Genomic DNA, 19,764 nt, shown 5'->3' on the forward strand with positions numbered 1-19,764 from the left:
CCAATAAAATGACATATTACAACTAAAATTAAATTATTTGAAATTGGATGAGATGAGTGAAAATTTCGATCAAGTTAAAAAAATCAAGTGAAATATGGGTGCCAAATACAATATTCAAAACATATGATATCCATGAAGAAGGGTACATTTTTAAAACAGAAAACCTTTGTCTATTTTTGCTCGGCAAATTAACATAAGACCGCCACCCTCCCATGGATAAGAGTTAGTAAGCATGTACAAACACACCCTCACACACACTCTCATATAAACACACACTTACTGTTATCATTTATTTAAAAAAAAATACGCGCCGTTTAAAGCCCTCTCAACTGCAATATTTTTTAACCCGTGGTGAACCTCAGTAACTATACATACACACTGGACTATGCGTAACATTCTACATTATTAAAAGGACAGCTAACCAGAAATACTACAGCTGGTCAATATGTAAGTGTAGGATTAAAACGAATGCTTGAGTGAGTGCAGGCAAAGGATTTTTGTCAAATACATGTATAAAAGATGGCTAGTTATAGTGAAACTTTGTCTTTATATTGAATTTTTTTCTTGCTGGCTCATGCTGGAGAGTATTAACAGTGGAGGATGCCGTTACAGACTTTTCTTTTAAGTTGTACAAAATTTTGTCTAAGGGGAATGATATGAATTTCTTTACGTTTTTGAGTTTCGTATTACGGAAATGTCCGATCTATTCATAGTAATTTTTGCATGCACGAGTGATTTGGCGCTTACTATAAATAGTGTCCCAGGTGTGATTTTGGCTATTGCGAAGTTCGTTACAAGATCTCAAGGACATACATTTCCCTTCCCATCCCCGCTCTAAGAACTATGCAATGCATTGTATTTAATCATTATATACATGTACAGTCATGTTTTTGTCGATGTTTGTGTCAATTAATATAAATTGTGTTATATATTAAGTCATTAAAAGTTGATTGTTGATTATAAATGCGATCTTGTAACGAACGCACCTAATCTAAACTATTTGTTGTTGTTTTTCAAATTAGTCAAGAAAAGATTTATTTTCGGATGAGTTTACGAGGGAGAAAATAAAATTTATTCCTGTGTCCGTACAGCGTGTCCGCCGCCTTAATGTTAACAATGCTGGGCACCAAAGGGGAATCTGAGGCTTAAATTAAACAAGTTTTGGGTCTTCCCGGAATTCCTGATCCCCACAAGGCTTACAAAGAACTACACTCTACTCTGATGGGAAAATCTGAAGAAGGGGCCAATTTTCTTATTGTAAACCGTATATTTTCTAAACTCGGACAGAATATTAGGGAGGTTTACATGAGGGATTCCTTAAAGTTTTATGGCAGTGATATTGAGCTGTTAGATTTTGTGGGAAACCCGCAAGGGTCCATGGCGAGAATCAACGCGTGGGTTGAAGAACAAACTAATAATAAAATCAAGGATTTGATCCCGGTAGGGGGATTAAACCCCTGTCTCTGATAATCTTAACAAATGCAATTTACGTTAACGTAGAACCTACGTCGTATGACATCATAACTAGTGAATGTGTTTAGCCTGTTCTAGATCCGTTATGACGTCATAAATGATTCAATGTCACTTTTTCCCGTACTTTACAGCTTCAATAGAAATGGTAGAAAAATACTGCATTTTGAAAATAACAGAATTTATTTTAAAATCATGCTGATATACTTAATTCAATTTATATATTTTTTGGTTAAAATGCTTAATACCAATATATTTCTGGAATTAGAGAAACCTGTGGGCACCTTTCACTTACTAGATCTTGGCCTTAATAGAGTTGACAAATCCAAGATTATCTTGTGTTATGAAATTACAATGTGCATTGTATACAACCTACTGTAAAAATGTGAATGGTATGTACATTTTAAATATTTTGCAGGAATGCAAAAGTCTTTAGATATCTTCAGTTGCTAAATAAATAGGGTAATATCTTGAGGAAATGTGTCTAAGTCAAAGATGTACGTGTTGTAGATTGTGTGTACATTTTTTGTGATATCTATCATGAAATGATGTGCATTCCTTTTCATAATTATTTTTTACTTATTCATATTCTTGGTCTTTGATTAAAATTTTTCTATTAAATCTGATCTTTGTAAATAGTAAGTACAATTTTACATAAACATTTTAATCTGAAAGTAACCCAAACAGTCATTCAATAATTAAATCCCTTGTAAGTGCAAAAAGGTCAAGAATATTAGCATCGGCAAACTACCTATCTCTCATTAGTTAGAGGCGAAAGGTATATATTTTGATCACCTTTTGTAATCATTTGGGTATGTTCTTCATCATATTAAAGTTTGAAAACATTGTGACAAAGACTTCTGAAAGATATTAACAAATTTAGGGTCGAAAATTGAAAAAAAATAATAAAGTTCATTTGCCTATTTTTTCTTAAATGTGGGCTAATCTTTTATGTCGATGGAATAAAAAAGAATTTAGTTATTGAGAAATACTGTTTCATACTGTTCCGTTAATTAAGTCAACAAACGACGATGTTTAAATAAGTATTTTTGAGATTTTTCATATTCTCTTTATGACAAGTACCCCTAAAATGACTTAAAATGTGTAGCCGCAGTATATAATTACCATTCCACGTTTCACAGACTGCAGTACATTTAAAAACAAGGAAACATGTCATGTGCTTTTGACTGATTGATAAGCGAGTGCTAATTTATTATTTTGATAAGTTTGAAAATCTTGTGACAAAGACTTTTCCGAAATAGGTTCTACCTTAAAGGCGACTGGAAAATTCCATTCCAGTTATTAAGAACTAAGCGTAAAAATTTTCACATATCCGAGACAGAATCAGGAATGGTTGAAATGATGCATATGGAAATGAAGAAATGGTTAATCAGTATTTCGGAATCCCTAGACTGCAAAATGTTGAATCTTCCTTACAAAGGGGAGGAAATGAGCATAGTCATAATTCTTCCAAATAAAATAGACGGGCTATCCAAATTAGAATCTAAACTTTCCTCTGGAACTCTTCATGAACTGACAAAGAAAACTACCCGAGAAGACGTTATTGTCTCGATTCCAAAATTTACACTGGAGAGTTCCTTTCAATTAAACCAAGTTCTTAGCAGAATAGGTAACACCAACATTTTTTCTGAAAAAGCCAACTTTAGCGCCATGATGGATGATCCACCAGCGCCCACATTTTTATCTGACTTCTTCCACAAAGCGTACGTTGAAGTGAATGAAAAAGGCACGGAGGCTGCCGCAGCTACCGCTTGTATGATGATGGGAGGGGGTATGATGCCTTTACAACCTATGATTTTTAAAGCGGATCACCCATTCGTGTTTCTAATCAGAGAAAATTCGACCGGAACAATATTGTTTATAGGTCGTTTCTCTAAACCTATAATCTAACAAAATAAATTCATGTTTTAAATGTATTTTCATTTCTATGAATTGTTTATTTAGTATAAAAAAGTAAAATCAGCTCATCTTATTGTTGAATTATGTACGTTATTTAATTGTAATTTATAAAAACACTTTCTTTACAAAATCTCATGAAAGCAATCCACTATAAGTCAAAATGGATGGTTTCTCACACAATATATGTTAGCACTGCAAAGTTAGAAATTAAAGTGACGTTTCTATAATATACAAGTATCGAATACCAACCGATCCCATCCGCCTTGTGCTCCTTGTCATGATCGGTAAAAATAAGATGTAGACAATTCCGTAAAAATGGACTGCCAATGGAAAAATGGAAAAAGTTAGTCAACATTTAACTCAATGATAGGCTGTTTATGCTGACAGTGTCATCATATAACCAAAAATCTTGCAAAATGGTGACTTCAAACAAGGCTGTTTTAAAACAACTTGTTTGTCAGTTGCTTGCCTCTTTTTTGATATAAAAATGTTCATACGTAGCCATGTTTTTGCGAAACGACTGTGAGACATTAACTCAAAATAGAGGTGATAACGATATATTTAAGATATTAATTTAATTTTTGAGGATTCAAGAGGACATGAACTACGACACTTCACGCCGGCATATTTTATGAAGCGAGTTAGATTCATTACTTAAATTTACATTATTTTCTGATGAGTTACCACAAATTACGCCATTCAATTGTCGTTTTTTTTTTAAAGCAAAACAGTTAAGCCTATAGTTTTGACGTCAGGTACGGTATTATGACGTGCTATGTAGATATTCATGCTCATCCATGGTAGTTCATGAGAAAATGAACAAAATTCTAATTTGTAGGGAATGTTAAAGAAAAATAAACGGAAATGTAAATTTTGCCACATAAGCAAGGAAGTAGATGATTGCAATTATCATGTAGCTTGGTTGTTAGGCTACTATTTAAGCATTCTCCTGGTTAAATATCCAAATACGAAATACATGTATCAAACTCTGTGGTACATTTTATTTCAAGCTCAGTGGTAAATATCTGGTTAACCAAAGGTACCCTACTGATATTTTTCTCGTAAAAAAATAATAACCCATATCTCATGTTAATTATTAAGAAACGAAGTTTTTTTTCTATTTAAGAAAATAAATAATGTCAAGTATTTATTTAGAAAGTCTAGATATGAATGTCAGTAATTTCACAGAGAGAACGTTGTTGTCTCTTTTCCAAATTTAACCTAGGAGTTTTTCATAGTTATAAAGAGCCAACTTCAGCGCCATAATGGATTATAATTCGCCAGTGGTACTTTCGTATCTGAAATCATTCACAAAGCGTTCTTTGAATTTCCAAAGAAAGCATGGCCGCTACTGGGGATAAGGTTTTTAGGATAAAGATTAAAGGAAGAAGAGGTAAACTACAAACACAAGTTGTTTCTAGGAGGATGGATCACTCCTTCCTGTTTCTGATAATAATGAATTCTTTACAAAAAGTGTACAATCGGCTTACTTTGTCATGATTCACAACTTCTGTTAAGGACATTATAATTTCGGTTTCAACTACAACTTGTCATTATAATGAAATTTTAATTTTTTTGGTGTAAGGTTATTATTTTAATACTAAATTATCCACAGATTCTTTTTCTTTAAAATGTTCAGGACAAATTGTATGATATTTTATTTTATTTTATGATAACACGCGGAGGTAATGCAACTTCATTGCATAGGCAAGAGAAAATATATCTCCGTAAGGCCACACCAATTAAAAATTTTCTTCGTCGGACCCGCGCGCTCGTATTTAAACAAAACTTTACAAATAATATTAATTCAAAATCCCTGCCCCATGGGAATTCTGTGCTGTTTTCTGTTCAATTTCCGCTCTATTTATGGTACTTTTAATCTACTTACTCTGCAAATTAGAAAAAATATAAATATCCGCTCAATTTTTTTCACGCCCAGCCTAAAAAGTTTTCCTACAATAAAGTAATTTATAATATCATTATTTAACTGCTAGCCCGCTCGTACTTTTTTCATTAAATGTCCGATGAACAAGAAATTAAATTGGTGTGGCCTAAATAATGAATTTCGTGATCAACGTTTAAACCTACTTTTTTGTTGAAGGGTTTAACCCTTGAAAAATATTTCTGAACATCAATCTGCATGACAAACTAAAAAAATTAAGCTAGATCTAATTTCCCTTTTAAATAAGTCATTTGTACAGATTTTTAATTTTATTCCAAACGTGAGTCTAGATTAAATAAATATTATGCCTGATATTTTTTGTTGGATTCATGGACAAACAAATACTAAATTTTTATGATCAATTTACAAACACATTAACTTTATCTTGACTGTCGTCCTAAAGCAAAATGCTAGTACATATACATACATGTAAATTGACAAATTCAAAATTTAACGCCATCACGAGATATTGATTGATTGGTGTAATCATTAATCAGCGCTACATATATTCGCAAAATGCGTCGTGCTTATTTGTGATTTATGAACAGTATTCATAAAAAAGCACATTGCTGCATACAAATCTTTGGAAATTTATTTTGAAAGATTGTTTTATTCTGACTTGCTTCCCTCCTTTGATAATTTTAAATGTCTTTTTCACCAGAGTTAAAATGCTTTTTTTCATTATATCAAAAAATGAACACAATGCACTGACATCTATGTGGTTTTATAAATTTGTTTTAACTCTTCTTCGCAGACTATGTGTTTGTTTTAACTATTACTCAGAAACAAGAAATATTAAAGGATTTAGAATTTAAAAATATCGATGAGACCAACTGAAACAATATTTATTCGTTCATTTAATGAAATACATTTTTTTGTAAGTTATTTATTTATTTACATTATGTCCACTATATAAAAATACAGTGGACCCTCATTTATCCGGACGCTTTGGTTCCCAGTCAATTTGTCCGGATTCCGGATATCTGAATCACCAGTTAAACAAGACAGAATAACATTTTAAATTTTCGTTCCGATGAAAAATCGTATATAAAAATATAGGTCCACTGTATAAGATAAGAAAATGAACAGAATGCATTTACAGTGATATAGTTTTAAAATGTGATTTTAACATTTCATCGACTTTGTTTTAACTTTTTCTCTGAATCAAGAAAAATGAAAGAAGTTAATACAATACTAACTTTTAGAGACCAAATGAAAAAATACTTACTTATTTGTTTAAATATTTATTATTTGTTTAATTATTTAGTAATTTATTTATTCCGATAGTGAGTACATTGTATTTTATTTATTTAACTTTTTTTATTTACATGGATGTAGGATTTCCATCAAGGAGGAACAAACAAATTTATTTTTTTTTTTTTGCAATTTATTATAAATTCATTGTACATGTACTTCTTAAATGTTTTAAGAGTTTAATCATAAATAAAAAATCTTACTTTTGAAAATTACTTTTTAAATTATATATTTCAATTAATTTTTCTATCAGATTGCTTTTTAGTTATGTTTTCATTTATTTATTTCATACTCATTATATTTTGCGCGAAGGATGTTTTAAAATTCTGGTCCTTCCCAGAAAATAAGTTGAAAGATCTATTATCCTACCTCTGTTTTCCGGAGAATAATTCAAAATTTGTAAAATTTTCGGATTTCTTTTTCTAACCCGCTTTCAATACATATACCTTCCATGAGTGTCATTATAAATAATTTTTAAATCTAATTGCAGCCTAAAAGTACACTTGAGAAACTCGCCGGACTTTCTTTCATGAAATAATATGTTTGCACCGTGTCGCGTACATTTATAAAAATGGAATATGTCTTTTAAAAAATATAAAATATTAAGAATTTAAGGCGTAATAATCATTGCACATACAAAAAGGATAAGGAAAATAGCAAAAACTCGAGAATTGATTTTAGCAGCTTTGAAAATATTTTACATGAAATATATATTTCTAAAAATAATTCCATGTCCATTTTTTCACAGTTAATTTATCAAAAATTAAGCACGCAAACCATCAGATATACTAATCGAATTAAACATATAGAACAACCCGTTGTGAGCCCCCATCACATGTCACATGTCTATCGACGTAAACAAACAGCTTTCGTTTTATGACGGTAGTAAACAAGGATTTATTACAGGGCCAGGTGGACAGAATGTGCATTCAAAAATTAACTTTTGTTAGATTTTAGCTCTGAATTATTACGTTCTATAAAAGTGGCAAGCAGAGAAGACGTAATATTTATGTGAATTCTCACGAGCAGTTTCCTTCCTTTTCATAAATATCACAGAAGGGAAAGAGGATTGAACGACGGAAGGTGTGCAAGACAAACTGCGCATAAGATTTCTCAGCATAGAGCTTTCGTTTGTTTCGCTTTTGAAAGAATGGAGGGTGCTGTTACAGACTTTTCTTTAAGGCTGTACAAAGTTTTGTCGGAGGGGAGTGGCAATTTATTCCTGTCTCCGTACAGCGTGTCAGCCGCCATAATGTTAACCATGCTGGGCACCAAAGGGGAATCTGAGGCTCAAATCAAACAGGTTTTGGGTCTCTCCGGAATTCCTGATCCACACAAGGCGTACAAGGAACTACATTCCACTCTGACGGGAAAATCTAAAGAAGGGGCTAAGTTGGCCATTGCAAACCGAATATTTTCCAAACTTGGACTGGATATCAGAGACGTTTACAAGAAGGAATCGTTAGAGTATTACAACAGCGAGATGGAACTCTTAGATTTTGTAGGAAATCCGGAGGGGTCTAGAACCAGAATAAACTCGTGGGTTGAAGAACAGACTAATAATAAAATAAAGGATCTGATTCCGGCAGGAGGTATTAATGCCTTGTCTTTGATTGTCCTGACAAATGCAATTTACTTTAAAGGCAATTGGGAAAATGCATTTCAATCATCAAAAACAAAATCAGAAAAATTTCACATTTCCGAGACAGAGACGGAAATGGTTGATATGATGCATATGGAGAAGAAAAAATGGCTGTATAGTGTTTCTGAGTCCCTTGACTGCAAAATGTTGAATCTTCCTTACAAAGGAGAGGAATTGAGCATGCTCATAATTCTTCCAAACAAAATAGATGGGCTATCCAAATTAGAATCAAGCCTCACCTCGGAAACATATAAAGAACTTACAAAAGAATTTTTTCGAGAGGATGTAATCGTTTCCATTCCAAAATTCAAACTTGAGAGTTCGTTTGAGCTTGATAAAGTTCTTGCAGGAATGGGCATCACCGACATTTTCTCTACTAAAGCCGACTTCAGCGCCATGATGGATAAGCCGCCAGAGGGCACTTTTGTTTCTGACGTCATTCATAAAGCATTTGTTGAAGTCAACGAAGAAGGCACAGAGGCTGCCGCTGCCACGGCTGTTATGATGAGGTTGATGTGCATGCCAATGGAACCAATGGTGTTTAAGGCGGACCACCCCTTCTTGTTCCTCATCAGAGAAAATTCCACTGGAACTGTATTGTTTATTGGGCGCTTCAACAAACCAGCTTAATAACCGTACATAAGCTTTTTGATTTGATTAGGGTCCTGCACTGATTAGTTATGAAATATTTTACAATGATTCTTTTTGAAAATTTTAAAGTTATTGTAGTCATTTTATTTATTTTTCATTTTTGTTTAAATTATGTTATTCTTTTGGAAAGACAATCTAAGTGTATTGAACTTTGTCTAATCTCTTTGACAAATTGACATAATATGTTGGAAATTTTTTTTTCTATTATTCTATACAACTGTTCACTTGTAGAAATACAAAGCTTTTGTAAAAATATGTATACACTATATATCTCTAAAATTAAACTGTATTTAATTTGATTTGCTTTTATTAAATATTTTTTTTTTAAAAAGTCAGAAGACTCGAAAATGTATGGCCAATTATGTTTAAATAAAATTTCAAACTCAAGAACCGTGTCTGTTTTGCGAAACATTTTCCTTGTGAGAAAAAGTGTAACACTAATTGCCTAGTCATAATGTTAAATTGTTTTTGTTTAGCATTTTAAGTTCCAAAAGCATAACCAAGTCACTATGATTAACACTTGACCTGCAATGATTTATTTACGTGTAGCCTACAAGTACATTTAGGATGAATTACTGGATTTTCCAATACCTACAGTTGTTTTTATTGTTTTGCACCACGCCCATATCAGAACTCTAATTAACATTTTTCAAGATCATTTTGTTCTCTCCATGTAACTTTTCCTTCCTCAAAACTGTATTATGTTGATAAACATGTTTATCGGCATGTGCAAATAGAGTATATGATGAATGTGTCTCTGCTAGTAAATTATCCCGGACTCACTTTAGACTACACGAACTGTCTTAATTATTTAATCTTAGAGCTGTCTTCATTCAATTATGACTTTTTTCAAAATTAATGGTTTTAAATAATATATGTCCATTGATTTATTTTTAATAAAACATTCGAATTCTTTTAGGCCGTAACACTAGTATAAAGAAAGTTTAAAGAAAATTATAGATACTTTTTTTGTGGTATACTACAGTTGTATTCTTTTTAATATAGAAAAAAATCGTTTTTTTCAGAAAAATAAGCAAATGAAGTACTTCTTCCTACTAATTTATATTCCGATAACATTTTAAGCAGTCATAAGCACCACAGAGGACAAGTCACTTCATGACACAATATATTCATCATTCGATTTGAAAAATAATGACAATTGTTTTTAAAGAGATGGTATTTTCCAAAGGCAAGATGGTATTTAGAGGCACATCTTCGAAGACAGTCAAAAGGCAACCTGGAGTACCCTGCGGGCTTTAAATTGAGTTTAGGTCCACAATGTGGGTATCTGGGAGTGTGTGTGCGTAACGTTGTCTCCTTGGTACCGAATTCAGCGAACCAGCCGTCATAGAATATAAAGCTATGTACAATGCTGTGGACGGGAATCTTCAGGGACCGCTTCCTGCGATGTTTCCCAAAAGATGTCAGAAACATACAGGCTAGGTTGTTGGTTCCAAAGAAGAACGGCTTTGTCCCAGCTATTAAAAAGAAATAAAAAAGAACTTAGTTTCGAATTTTTTAAATTATACAATTTACCTAGTGCATGTATATACGTTCGGTGAAATAATCAAGCTATCACTGGGTAAATCTAATCTGGTTACAAACTGTACTTTTCGTATGGACGAAATGGAGTATTTATCAGTTGCAAGGACACTCCACCCTCATAGGGTGTTTCAGGCATTGTTTCTGATTTGGCACGACTTACAAATGCAATTCTATACAAGACTGTGTAGATTGTTTTTGCTACAGTACAGACAGATTAACTCTAAATTTCTTATATATGACGACTTACGTTCTGGAACAGAACAATCAGGGCGAACAGGACGGATACTGAGGTTAATACTGTGAGGAACTAGGATAGTATTGATTGGTACTATATATAGTAGGAGTACTCCAGCAATAAACAGTGACGTCACCTATAAAGCAAAACAAAAACAATTTATTGCTAATTATCTGGTTTCACACATTTTAATATCTACTGTTCTGAAGTATTCTTCCTTATATATGTTTTAGAAGTGACTGGGGATCAAAGCTTTATCCAAAAACATTTTTACCTGCCAATTCTCTTTAATTATATCTCGTCTATAACTTAATCAAATTAGTAAATAAACTAGATACGATCTCGTTGCGAGCAACGAGTGGGTCTTCCGTCCAATTCTTGATGAGATGAGATAAGATTTTGATTGCGATTTCCACTCTAAAATAATGATTTACCACAATCTGTAAAAAGACATTGAACATTAAAGACTTAAAAAAATCGGCCTTTTGCCCCTAACGGCCCCTAATTTTAGGAATCAGCCCTTTTTATTCATATCATCATAAAGATCTTAAGATTTTGAACATTTTGTGTTCAACAATTATTCAGAAATTCTTTTTCGTTTTTGAGCTATTAGCAAAAGAAATATTTAGGGGCCAACCCTTCAACTCCTTAATGGGGACGTTAAGCAAAAAATGAAAGGTTGCATACTGTTCAGAACATTATTTTGAATATCATTTGTTCAATGCTGCTTATCAAAATATTTCTCCCTTTCGAGATATAAAGCATCAAAGATTTAGCATTCTGGCCCCTTATGGCCCCTAATTATGTACCATACGACATAAAAACCATAATATATAGTTGTAGATGGTTGAGATAAACATCTTTGCTTCAGTAATGTATTACAAAATATTAACTGATAAAGAGTTATCGATTGAAGACTTTTGGCCCCTCTTGGCCCCTAATTCGAGTGCCCAGTCCCTTTTTCGGGATCTCTTCTTAAAGATCTTAAGATTTTGAACATTTTGTGTTCAACAACTGTTCAGAAATTCTTTTTCGTTTTTGAGCTATTAGCAAAAGAAATATTTAGGGGCCAACCCTTCAACTCCTTAATGGGGACGTTTAGCAAAAAATGAAAGGTTGCATACTGATCAGAACATTATTTTGAACAACTTTTGTTCAATATTGCTTATCAAAATATTTCTCCCTTTCGAGATATAAAGCATCAAAGATTTAGCATTCTGGCCCCTTATGGCCCCTAATTATGTACCATACGACATAAAAACCATAATATATAGTTGTAGATGGTTGAGATAAACATCTTTGCTTCAGTAATGTATTACAAAATATTAACTGATAAAGAGTTATCGATTGAAGACTTTTGGCCCCTCTTGGCCCCTAATTCGAGTGCCCAGCCAATTTTTCGGGATCTCATCTTAAAGATCTTAAGATTTTGAACATTTTGTGTTCAACAATTGTTCAGAAATTCTTTTTCGTTTTTGAGCTATTAGCAAAAGAAATATTTAGGGGCCAACCCTTCAACTCCTTAATGGGGACGTTTAGCAAAAAATGAAAGGTTGCATACTGATCAGAACATTATTTTGAACATCTTTTGTTCAATATTGCTTATCAAAATATTTCTCCCTTTCGAGATATAAAGCATCAACGATTTAGCATTCTGGCCCCTTGTGGCCCCTAATTATGTACCATACGACATAAAAACCATAATATATAGTTGTAGATAGTTGAGATAAACATCTTTGCTTCAGTAATGTATTACAAAATATCAACTGATAAAGAGTTATCGATTGAAGACTTTTGGCCCCTCTTGGCCCCTAATTCGAGTGCCCAGCCCCTTTTTAGGGATCTCTTCTTAAAGATCTTAAGATTTTGAACATTTTGTGTTCAACAACTATTCAGAAATTCTTTTTCGTTTTTGAGCTATAAGCAAAAGATATAATTAGGGGCCAACCCTTCAACTCCTTAATGGGGGCGTTTAGCAAAAAATGAAAGGTTGCATACTGTTCAGAACATTATTTTGAACAACTTTTGTCAAATATTGCTTATCAAAATATTTCTCCCTTTCGAGATATAAAGCATCAAAGATTTAGCATTCTGGCCCCTTTTGGCCCCTAATTATGTACCATGCGACATGAAAATTATAATATATAGTTGTAGATGGTTGAGATGAACATCTTTGCTTCAGTAATGTATTACAAAATATTAACTGATAAAGAGTTATCGATTGAAGACTTTTGGCCCCTCTTGGCCCCTAATTCGAGTGCCCAGCCCCTTTTTCGGGATCTCATCTTAAAGATCTTAAGATTTTGAACATTTTGTGTTCAACAATTGTTCAGAAATTCTTTTTCGTTATTGAGCTATTAGCAAAAGAAATATTTAGGGGCCAACCCTTCAACTCCTTAATGGGGACGTTTAGCAAAAAATGAAAGGTTGCATACTGATCAGAACATTATTTTGAACAACTTTTGTTCAATATTGCTTATCAAAATATTTCTCCCTTTCGAGATATAAAGCATCAAAGATTTAGCATTCTGGCCCCTTGTGGCCCCTAATTATGTACCATACGACATAAAAACCATAATATATAGTTGTAGATGGTTGAGATAAACATCTTTGCTTCAGTAATGTATTACAAAATATCAACTGATAAAGAGTTATCGATTGAAGACTTTTGGCCCCTCTTGGCCCCTAATTCGAGTGTCCAGCCCCTTTTTAGGGATCTCTTCTTAAAGATCTTAAGATTTTGAACATTTTGTGTTCAACAACTATTCAGAAATTCTTTTTCGTTTTTGAGCTATTAGCAAAAGAAATATCTAGGGGCCAACCCTTCAACTCCTTAATGGGGCCGTTTAGCAAAAAATGAAAGGTTGCATACTGATCAGAACATTATTTTGAACATCTTTTGTTCAATATTGCTTATCAAAATATTTCTCCCTTTCGAGATATAAAGCATCAAAGATTTAGCATTCTGGCCCCTTGTGGCCCCTAATTATGCAACATACGACATAAAAATCATAATATTTAGATGAAGATGGTTGAGATAAACATCTTTGCTTCAGTAATGTATTACAAAATATTAACTGATAAAGAGTTATCGATTGAAGACTTTTGGCCCCTCTTGGCCCCTAATTCGAGTGCCCAGCCCCTTTTTCGGGATCTCATCTTAAAGATCTTAAGATTTTGAACATTTTGTGTTCAACAACTATTCAGAAATTCTTTTTCGTTTTTGAGCTATAAGCAAAAGATATAATTAGGGGCCAACCCTTCAACTCCTTAATGGGGGCGTTTAGCAAAAAATGAAAGGTTGCATACTGTTCAGAACATTATTTTGAACATCTTTTGTTCAATATTGCTTATCAAAATATTTCTCCCTTTCGAGATATAAAGCATCAAAGATTTAGCATTCTGGCCCCTTGTGGCCCCTAATTATGCAACATACGACATAAAAATCATAATATTTAGATGAAGATGGTTGAGATAAACATCTTTGCTTCAGTAATGTATTACAAAATATTAACTGATAAAGAGTTATCGATTGAAGACTTTTGGCCCCTCTTGGCCCCTAATTCGAGTGCCCAGCCCCTTTTTCGGGATCTCATCTTAAAGATCTTAAGATTTTGAACATTTTGTGTTCAACAATTGTTCAGAAATTCTTTTTCGTTATTGAGCTATTAGCAAAAGAAATATTTAGGGGCCAACCCTTCTACTCCTTAATGGGGACGTTTAGCAAAAAATGAAAGGTTGCATACTGATCAGAACATTATTTTGAACAACTTTTGTTCAATATTGCTTATCAAAATATGTCTCCCTTTCGAGATATAAAGCATCAAAGATTTAGCATTCTGGCCCCTTGTGGCCCCTAATTATGTACCATACGACATAAAAACCATAATATATAGTTGTAGATGGTTGAGATAAACATCTTTGCTTCAGTAATGTATTACAAAATATCAACTGATAAAGAGTTATCGATTGAAGACTTTTGGCCCCTCTTGGCCCCTAATTCGAGTGCCCAGCCCCTTTTTAGGGATCTCTTCTTAAGGATCTTAAGATTTTGAACATTTTGTGTTCAACAACTATTCAGAAATTCTTTTTCGTTTTTGAGCTATAAGCAAAAGATATAATTAGGGGCCAACCCTTCAACTCCTTAATGGGGGCGTTTAGCAAAAAATGAAAGGTTGCATACTGTTCAGAACATTATTTTGAACATCTTTTGTTCAATATTGCTTATCAAAATATTTCTCCCTTTCGAGATATAAAGCATCAAAGATTTAGCATTCTGGCCCCTTTTGGCCCCTAATTGTGTACCATGCGACATGAAAATTATAATATATAGTTGTAGATGGTTGAGATGAACATCTTTGCTTCAGTAATGTATTACAAAATATTAACTGATAAAGAGTTATCGATTGAAGACTTTTGGCCCCTCTTGGCCCCTAATTCGAGTGCCCAGCCCCTTTTTCGGGATCTCATCTTAAAGATCTTAAGATTTTGAACATTTTGTGTTCAACAATTGTTCAGAAATTCTTTTTCGTTATTGAGCTATTAGCAAAAGAAATATTTAGGGGCCAACCCTTCAACTCCTTAATGGGGACGTTTAGCAAAAAATGAAAGGTTGCATACTGATCAGAACATTATTTTGAACAACTTTTGTTCAATATTGCTTATCAAAATATTTCTCCCTTTCGAGATATAAAGCATCAAAGATTTAGCATTCTGGCCCCTTGTGGCCCCTAATTATGTACCATACGACATAAAAACCATAATATATAGTTGTAGATGGTTGAGATAAACATCTTTGCTTCAGTAATGTATTACAAAATATCAACTGATAAAGAGTTATCGATTGAAGACTTTTGGCCCCTCTTGGCCCCTAATTCGAGTGCCCAGCCCCTTTTTAGGGATCTCTTCTTAAAGATCTTAAGATTTTGAACATTTTGTGTTCAACAACTATTCAGAAATTCTTTTTCGTTTTTGAGCTATTAGCAAAAGAAATATCTAGGGGCCAACCCTTCAACTCCTTAATGGGGCCGTTTAGCAAAAAATGAAAGGTAGCATATTGCTCAGAACATTATTTTGAACATCTTTTGTTCAATATTGCTTATCAAAATATTTCTCCATTTCGAGATATAAAGCATCAAAGATTTAGCATTCTGGCCCCTTGTGGCCCCTAAATATGTACCATACGACATAAAAATCATAATATTTAGATGAAGATGGGTGAGATGAACATCTTTGCTTCAAAAATGTATTACAAAATATTAACTGATAAAGAGTTATCGATTGAAGACTTTTGGCCCCTCTTGACCCCTAATTTGAGTGCCCAGCCCCTTTTTCAGGATCTCATCTTAAAGCTCTTAAGATTTTGAACATTTTGTGTTCAACAACTGTTTAGAAATTCCTTTTCGTTTTTGAGCTATTAGCAAAAGAAATATTTAGGGGCCAACCCTTCAACTCCTTAATGGGGCCGTTTAGCAAAAAATGAAAGGTAGCATATTGTTTAGAACATTATTTTGAACATCTTTTGTTCAATATTGCTTATCAAAATATTTCTCCATTTCGAGATATAAAGCATCAAAGATTTAGCATTCTGGCCCCTTGTGGCCCCTAATTATGTACCATATGACATTCAAATCATTATATAAAGTTGTAGATGGTTAAGATTAACATTTTTGCTTCAGTAATGTATAACAAAATATTGACTTTAAAAGAGTTATTGAATAAAAACTGTTGGCCCCTTTCAGCCCTTAATTTGATGAGTCAGCACATTTTTCTTGATATCATATTAAAGATCTTGATATTTTGCACAAATGTTGTTCAGTATGTTTTAACAAAATATTTATATTTTAAAAGATATGATACAAAATGTCTCAAAAAACCACTCATAAAACGTGTCCTAAATTTTGACCCCTACCGAGCTTCCATACTAGGCACTTCCGGAAAATATCCTGACCATGTTGCAACGTGGCAACATGTCCTCTATCATCACTAAAAATTTCATCTTTCTAGCTTGAGCCGTTTTTGAGTTCCATCACAGACAAGGAGGTCCTCCAAATTTTGATCAAAGGGCGATAACTCCCGACCGGAAGTGAATTTCGAAAAAATAATTTGCCGGAATTAACTTCAGATGACAACGCATCGACTGTGAAAATTTGAAGCAAATCGAACGAGCCATCTCCGAGAAATCTTCTGCACAAATTTTGTAAGAAGAAAAAAGAATAAAAACTAGAGCAAAGCTCGTTGCAAAGCAACGAGTAGGTCTTCCGTCCTGTTTGACCGGAAGTAGCATTAATTTTTAACAAAAATGAGAAATAACGCCTAAAAATGGTTTGAATCCTTTAACGCTATGTTAATTAATGCAAAAATAAGCAATTTTTTGCTACTTCCGGTTTGACCGGAAGTGACGACAACGGACGAAAAAATTATTTTTTTGCTTCTAGAGACATTTGTTACCAAAAAAACTTGTCAAGAATGGCAAAAAACGCGTTTTTCGACTACTTCCGGTTTGGCCGGAAGTGACGAGGCCGGACGTTTTTTGACGACTTCAATAGATTAAGCTTGTCATTTTGAACAACTTTCCTTCTTTGACGTATTAGAAATTCTCAATACGTTTTGAGATATAAAGAAAAAACTGTTGGCCCGTCTAGGCCCTTAAATTTAGGGGCCAGCCCTTTTTTCGAGATATCATTTGAAAGATCTTTAAATTTTGCACTTCTTTTGTTCTATACGTTTTCACAAAATATTTTCAGGTAAAAAGATATCGAAGAAAAGGTGTGAGAAATTTTGAAATTTGTGATAGGTCTATTTTCGGGCCATAGCGAGCGCCGACGAGCGTCACTTCTGGTAAAATTGATATACTTGATGCACCTCTCCAGACATAGCTCTACCTAGCCTCAAAGTTTGAAGTTTCTATCTAGAGCCGTTTTTCGGGAAAATTGTGGACAAAATGACCCTTAAAAATCAGAAAATCGACGATATCTCTAGACCGGAAGTGACGTCATCGAAACGGAAAAAAACGCATAAGGTTCAAGTGATGTTCCATACGTCCTGAAAGTTTCATAAGATTTTGTTGAGCCGTTTTCGAGAAATCGCGTGCACAAAATCGGTAAGAAAAAAAAATAATAATAAAAGTGAAAAAGAAACCGAAGAAAAACAATAAGGTCTTCCGCTGAAGACGGAAGACCTTAATAATAATAATAATAATAAAGGTAAAAAAGAAACCGAAGAATAATAGAAGGGTCTTCCGCTGAAGACGGAAGACCCTAATAAAGTAATACTTTTAAAATTTCAAACATTTTCTATATTCAGTGCTCAATTCAGTAAAACCAACCAAAACAATTTTTTGAACATGAAAATTTTATTCAATTTGACAATTTTGATTTTTTGAAAGATATACTTAAGCTAAAACTATTCGGTAATCAATTTTTGATGCAGAAATGATATTTGCATATTTTTTTTATATCTAATTTCAAAATATAATAATACATGTTTAATGCATTTTAATTGTCAAACATGACATCGACAAATTTAGAAATACAGCAATTGTGCACATTTTTCAGCATGTGATATCATTCTTCAGAATACTAGTACATATATATATTTTCATGTTAGAAATTATATGACTGATGGTACATTAAAACTCTGATAAGAGAGATAACTCTTAATGACACAAATCTATATTTTTCCTTCATAAATTTGTCAAGTTGAAGTGCCTTTCTTATCAAATGTTGCCCCGCAGCCCATGATAAAATTGTGTTTATTTTATTTATCATATACTTTTCTTTTGAAATATTATAAAAGTTAAACGAACATTTTATATGAATAAGCAGAGGGTTTATAAAGCCAGCAGAGGACCCATATTTATAGTTGAATCAAAGTAAAGGAGAGAAAAATAATATCAGAAAATGCTGAAGGTTTGTAAAATCGGCAATACATAAAGGAGTAATGACCATATGTTCCAAAGTTCATTTTTTAAATTCCTAGCATTGTTTTTCACTAGGAAATTAGATCCAAATTGAAAGTAGCTTGAGTATAAAGGGGTGCTTTTTTCATATGTTATTTTTTAATATTTTTTTTCTTTGCATGTTGAAGCGTGGTACATTTATAATAAATGTCGTCTAAGAGAATCAGAAAAGCACTGGTTTAAGATCACAACATAGAAGTAATTGTAAGTGTTACATTAAAATAATACTTAGTATCATGCCTATTTAGTTAATGAATATAAAAAAAACTATATAATGTTAGAAAAGTATCTGAAGTCAGATTATCACAATGCAATCTGAGATTGAAAGAATTACATTCATTATGGTATATGTATCTTTCTTTCAAATATTTCTTTAAGTGTAGATTTGTATTGAATTGGCTTATGAAAGGACTATTAATAATGGGGTATTTCTTAATTTTAAAAAGTTATCTCTCTTTTCAGAGGGCGAGCCAATTTTCTTAAAATTAAACATATTAATGATTCAACATTAAGAATAACAAGATTTACATTTAAGTCTTTTTTTATTTTCAATAAAAGTACATTTTCTTTAATTTGACATGGCACTGTATTTCTTTACTCAAGCTATGAGAAAATATATAATATTCAAATACATGTACACATTTTGCAATCATTTTTCTTGTCTTGACTATATTCCACACAGGCGACTGAATGATATGCACTGGAATAATTACCTACAGTTAATATTAATATGAATTCAAAATGAAATGACATATTCTAATATTCCATGATCATTTAATTAATTAAGCTGTAGAAACTCTGATATGATAAATATTACTAGACTTACCATAATGTTTAAGAATACTCTATCTTCAATCCTTGTGTATAGAAATGTGTTTAGTCGATTTTCTTTCGACTTTAAATGTAAACCGCAACAATTTATGGAGATTTATAATTTGCATATAATTATATTTTTTTCCTTTTTACTTTTACTCTGCATCATGTATCTTGTTGTATATCTGTAGCAATGAAAACTTAAAATGTTAATTGAATAATCAGTTAATTGTTAGGTAATTCGTCAGCTGATAAAGAAAAGGAAGTTACTTTAATGATATTGTGTAATGAAGAAAAATATTTTCATTTTAAGAAAAAAATCTCGAGAGATA

At 32.6% G+C, this 19,764-nt stretch overlaps 2 protein-coding genes and 1 pseudogene across 2 annotated transcripts; 2 read left to right on the forward strand and 1 right to left on the reverse strand.

The window, feature by feature from the left end:
- Nucleotides 1-385: 385 nt before the first annotated feature.
- LOC134237210 (leukocyte elastase inhibitor-like) lies at nt 386-3,381 on the forward strand (annotated as a pseudogene).
- Nucleotides 3,382-7,440: 4,059 nt separating this feature from the next.
- LOC134237177 (leukocyte elastase inhibitor-like) lies at nt 7,441-8,919 on the forward strand. The gene has a single exon (XM_062719277.1). The coding sequence runs from the start codon at nt 7,737-7,739 to the stop codon at nt 8,856-8,858; it is 1,122 nt and encodes a 373-aa protein (XP_062575261.1). The 5' UTR covers nt 7,441-7,736; the 3' UTR covers nt 8,859-8,919.
- A 1,003-nt stretch (nt 8,920-9,922) lies between these two features.
- LOC134237196 (uncharacterized) lies at nt 9,923-19,544 on the reverse strand. The gene is made up of 3 exons (XM_062719299.1): nt 19,446-19,544; nt 10,672-10,795; nt 9,923-10,357 (listed from the first exon to the last, which is right to left on the reverse strand). Exons 1-3 carry the CDS (start codon nt 19,446-19,448, stop codon nt 9,966-9,968), a joined length of 519 nt encoding a protein of 172 aa, XP_062575283.1. The 5' UTR covers nt 19,449-19,544; the 3' UTR covers nt 9,923-9,965.
- Nucleotides 19,545-19,764: the final 220 nt, after the last annotated feature.

Source organism: Saccostrea cucullata, unplaced genomic scaffold (genome assembly GCF_032062105.1).
Source record: "Saccostrea cucullata isolate Sc308-1 unplaced genomic scaffold, CSIRO_AGI_Scuc_v1 ctg1558, whole genome shotgun sequence".
NCBI classification, from domain to species: domain Eukaryota; kingdom Metazoa; phylum Mollusca; class Bivalvia; order Ostreida; family Ostreidae; genus Saccostrea; species Saccostrea cuccullata.

Bases quoted from the DNA above. Each gene is read 5' to 3' on its own strand.
- LOC134237177 (XM_062719277.1), top strand. From the start codon at position 7,737: ATGGAGGGTGCTGTTACAGACTTTTCTTTAAGGCTGTACAAAGTTTTG.
- LOC134237196 (XM_062719299.1), bottom strand. The intron at 10,358-10,671 runs GTAAGTCGTCAT...TCTTTTTAATAG, and splicing joins TGATTGTTCTGTTCCAGAAC to CTGGGACAAAGCCGTTCTTC.